At 64.1% G+C, this 4,490-nt stretch overlaps 1 protein-coding gene across 1 annotated transcript; it reads left to right on the plus strand.

Moving 5' to 3' along the window:
• The first annotated feature begins 1,683 nt into the window (after positions 1 to 1,683).
• On the plus strand, positions 1,684 to 4,250 carry NKX3-2 (NK3 homeobox 2). Its single transcript, XM_049797861.1, has 2 exons — positions 1,684 to 2,265; positions 2,654 to 4,250. Exons 1-2 carry the CDS (start codon positions 1,842 to 1,844, stop codon positions 3,127 to 3,129), a joined length of 900 nt encoding a protein of 299 aa, XP_049653818.1. The 5' UTR covers positions 1,684 to 1,841; the 3' UTR covers positions 3,130 to 4,250.
• The last annotated feature ends 240 nt before the right edge of the window (positions 4,251 to 4,490 follow it).

Below are 4,490 nucleotides of genomic sequence, written 5' to 3' on the forward strand. Positions count from 1 at the left end.
GCCCGCACAGGGCACCCTTCCTACGCACCTCCTCCTAAGTGGATTTCTCGCAGCTTCCCCAGATGCCTCTTATGTCCCTCCAGCTCTTAAAAAAATACAATTAAAAATTCCCCTTTGGCTGTTTCCTGAGTGTATCGTGGCACCGGAGACTCGGGCGGCAGAAGCGATGGCTTTCCCGGGAAATACCCGGGTGGGAAAAAGGGATGGTGAGGGAGTCCAAGCAAAGTTACTAGAACGTGCCGAGTTTGTTCACAGGGATAAAGCCTGTTCTCGTCCCGTCAGGCAAAGGTGCTCTCCGGCGTCGTGCTGCGCACGAAAGCGGGATCATTTATTTTATTAATGTATTTTCCGGGTAAGAACGGTCACTGAAACCGTTTCATTCCTGCCAGAATCGTTGATAATCAATTACGGTGGCTTCGTGGTCTGCGGCAAACAGACGCTCCGTCTCTGCGGGATCACGGAGGGCAATGCTGGAGGTCGGACGCAGCCTGCGAAGCAGCAGGTTAACACCCCGGGAATTCGGCTCACGAAGCAAAGCCGAGGCTGAGGGCATCATTTCGATAAGCTCTAGCTCGTTACGTTGCCGGGTCTCCCCAGCACGAAAAGGACGCGGCGGGGAAGCGCGGGCGTTTCATTTCTCGTGTACCTGCTCGGGACCCTCGCCGGGATTTTCCTGTTAGCTCCGAGAATGCCAACAACGCCTGAAATAAGGAAAAGCACGGTGCTTGGGGGCACACTGTTGTTTTGGCAACGAGTCGCGTTTACACCATTCACGCGGGTGTAACGGTTTCCAAAACCTTCTTGTTTAGGGCCATTTTCTTCCAGGGAAAGCATCGTTTCGAGGACAGCAGTCTTCAATCGCCCGCCTCAAACGCTCTTTAAAAGCCCCGGGGACCGAAGAGCGTCCCTACCATAAAACCGACCGCGTTTTCAAACAAATGGGACTGCCCCAACCCCCCATTTTCGAACACCGGGCGAGGCAGATTCGCATTTGCACCCACCGGGCGAGCGCCCGGAGGTTGGGGCGCTCGCCCCGCGCCGCGCACGGCCCCGACCCCGCCGCGCCGTCGCCGCCCACCCCCCACCCCCGACCCCGAAATAAGCAATTTCCCCATTTCCGCGTCAAATGCTTGCCAGCCCGTGGCGTTGTTCCCGCTCCCCCCCGCGACGTTTCCCCGCCGGGCACCGGACCCTTCCCCGCCGCCGCGCTGCAGCGCTCATCGCCCCGCGGCGCGGCGAGAGGGGAAACGCCCTGAAACTACCGTCCCCCGCTCTCCCTCCGAGGGTGGCCTCCGCCGCGGGCGGCACCGGCCGGCAGCGCGGCGCCCGACTGGAGCGGGGCGGGGGGGTGGGGGGGTGCGGCGGGAGGTGGGGGGGAGCCCCGCGGGCCGCAAGGGGTTAAGGCGCGGCGCCCCCCGCCGCGCGCCCCGCGGAGGCGCATCGCCCCGCGGCGGGGAGCCAATCGCCGGGCGGGCTGCGCGGGGGCCGCCCAATGGGAAGGCGCGGGGCCGGCGCTGTCAGGCGGCGGTGAGGGATGACAGCGCCGCCGGGAGAAAAAGGAGAGGGCGGGCGCGGGGCGGGACAGAGCGGGGCGGAGGCAGCGCCCGCGCCGCCAGGGACCCGCGGCGGCGCCCGGCGGAGCGCGGCGCGGCGGCCCCGGCCCTATGGGCGGGCGGGCCGGCAGCGGCGCAGAGAGGCTGCCCCCGCTGGCGCCCGGCCTCCCGGCGGCAGAGAAGGGCCCGGCACCGGCACCGGCGCGGCCGCGGCCGGCGATGCGGTCGCCCAGCTGAAAGGCGCGGCGCGGTCCGCTGCTCGCCCGCGGGGCCGCCCGCCGCCGGGCCATGGCCGTCCGCGGCGGCAACGCCCTGACGCCTTTCTCCATCCAGGCCATCCTCAACAAGAAGGAGGAGCGCGCCCGCCACGCGGCGGGGCGGCCGCCGGCCCCGGGGGCGGCCGGCGGATGGCGGCTGTGCGGCGCCGCCGCCGAGGGCCCGCCGCTCCCCTCGCCCGCCGCCGCCGCCGCCGCCCGCGCCCCGGCCCCGCGGACGCCGGCGGGCTGGGACTCGGACTCCGCGCTCAGCGAGGACCCCGAGGGCGAGCGGCGCTCCGAGGAGGAGGGCGCCGGCGGCAGCGCCCGCACCGCCGAGGACGCGAGCGGGGGGCGGCCGGCGGCGCCGGCGGCGGAGGAGGAGGCGCAGCCCCCGGAGGCGACGGAGCGGGACGCCGCCGGCCTCAGTGACAGCGAGATGTCGGCCGCCGTCTCCGGTAGGGGCGGCCCCTCCGCACCCGGGCCGGGGGGGGGGGGGCGGGGCGGGGGGGGTCCCGGAGGGGTGGGGGGCTGCTGGGAACGGGAGATGATCGGGGGGGGGGGGCGGCTTTCCGCCGGCCCCGCGGAGTTGTGCCGCGGGCCCCGGCCGGGCCGGGGGGAGAAAGCCGCCGGGCGAGGGAGGGCGGATCGGGGAGAGCCCGCAGCCCGGGAGGGCGCCCGGCGCTTAGAGGAAGGCGGGAGACGCCGGCGGCCGTCCCGGCGGCGGGGTGGGCAGCGGCTCGGCCGGGTGTCCTGCGCGGGTGCGGGCCCTCCGCGGAGCGGGGCGCGGGGATGCGGGTGTCCCGCCCGCCCGCCCTGACGGCCGTGCTCTCGCCCCGCCCGCAGATCGCAGCCCCCCGGAGGAGGAGGACGGAGCGGGCAAGTGCGGGAATCTGCTGCCGGGGGAGGAGGAGGCGGCGGCGCCGAAGCCGCGGAAGAAGCGCTCCCGCGCGGCCTTCTCCCACGCGCAGGTCTTCGAGCTGGAGCGGCGCTTCAACCACCAGCGGTACCTGTCGGGGCCCGAGCGGGCCGACCTAGCCGCCTCGCTGAAGCTCACCGAGACGCAGGTGAAGATCTGGTTCCAGAACCGGCGCTACAAGACCAAGCGGCGGCAGATGGCCGCCGACCTCCTGGCCGCCGCCCCCGCCGCCAAGAAGGTGGCCGTCAAGGTGCTGGTGCGCGACGACCAGAGACAGTACCACCCCGGCGAGGTGCTGCGGCCGCCCTCGCTGCTCTCCCTCCAGCCCTCCTACTACTACCCCTACTACTGCCTGCCCGGGTGGGCTCTGTCCACCTGCGCCGCGGCCGCCGGCACCCAGTGAGGGGCACGCGTACATGACCCGCTCCCCCCCCCCCCCGCCTCCGGCGTCCCCCACCGCACACACTGGCAGCCAGGAACCCCATCTCCCCTCTGCCGCCCCCCCAGCCAGCCAGCCAGCCAGCTTCTCAAATCCAGAGCCCCAGCTGCAGTTCTCAGTGCCTTGGACAGTATTTATTATTATTTTATTGTTATTTTTATTATTAATATTATTTGGATGGTTCCTCACCCTCTCCTCTTCCAACGTAGGACTTCTCGGCCACCCCCGCCCCGACCCTCACCCCGTCCCCACCCCGCCAGCCGAGGACTCTCGCGATTCGGCACGACTAGTTCATGGTATCCATGTTGTCAGTGTATTTGGTGTAGACTTTTTGTTTGTTTGTTTTATTTCGCTTCGGATTCGTAGAGACTCGATCTTGTGTGGGAGAGAGAAAGAGAGAAAAAAAGGAGAGGAAAAAAAAAAAAAAACCAACAACCCGCAAAACCAAATGCAGCTTAAAAGAGGAGATCAAGGACTCCCTCGGTGGATTGTAAGGAAGATTATTTTTGACGTCTGTTTGAGTCCTTGGTCTTCCACCTCGTTGCAAACTGAATGTGCCTTGTATGGTGCTGAATGTAAGGAAGCCTCTTTCAGATCCCCCCTGCTTTTGTTGCCCATGTTATTGCTGTACTCCATGATCCCTGGCAAAGGATAAATATGTCACAAAAGGGTGAGACTTATATCGAAAACCCAGACTTCTTCTTTTCCTTTTTTCCTGAGATCTTTCCGTGTTCGGGGAGGGAGGAGTTACGGATTTTTCGCACTTTCCAGTTGTATTAAAGTTGTTGTTATTATTATTTTTATATTCAATGTGAATATTTCTAGTCAGGCTTTTTAAGAAATCGATGTAACGGGAAATTTTAATGCCATCGGTGCCTTCTACAGTTCTTCTGCAGACCTCTCCTTCAGGGGCGGGGATTTCTGATCTGCTCAGCAATGTAATTACAGTCTCTTTCTTTCAAGGTAACTCATTGCCTTTTTTTTTTTTTTTCTTCTTATTTTTTTTTTTTCCTCCCTTTCTCTTGTAATGGCACTGTGCACTCAACTAGATTATTTACTTCAAATGAATTGTGAATGTTTGTAAGCTACCCGCTGTACTTTTTTTTTTTTTTTTTTTTTAATTTATAAACTTTAGTTTAACACTTAGCTCTGCCGCTTGTGTCGTTTCTGAGAGCGGATACGGATTTCCCCAGCGACTTTTTCCCCGCAGCAGACTTCGGGCTGTAGTTCGGACCACGTCCCTCCTTTTCCCACTCACACGGAGGCTGGTAGTGGCTCTGGTGGGAACTGGCAGCTCCGGCGGTGCGGACGGTGGGGCCTGGCGG

Source organism: Accipiter gentilis, chromosome 3 (genome assembly GCF_929443795.1).
Source record: "Accipiter gentilis chromosome 3, bAccGen1.1, whole genome shotgun sequence".
Classification (NCBI taxonomy): domain Eukaryota; kingdom Metazoa; phylum Chordata; class Aves; order Accipitriformes; family Accipitridae; genus Astur; species Astur gentilis.

What these genes read in the sequence shown, in the direction of transcription:
- NKX3-2 (XM_049797861.1), top strand. Translation starts at nt 1,842, where the DNA reads ATGGCCGTCCGCGGCGGCAACGCCCTGACGCCTTTCTCCATCCAGGCC. An exon ending in GATGTCGGCCGCCGTCTCCG is followed by an intron (nt 2,266 to 2,653) that starts GTAGGGGCGGCC and finishes CCCCGCCCGCAG; the next exon opens with ATCGCAGCCCCCCGGAGGAG.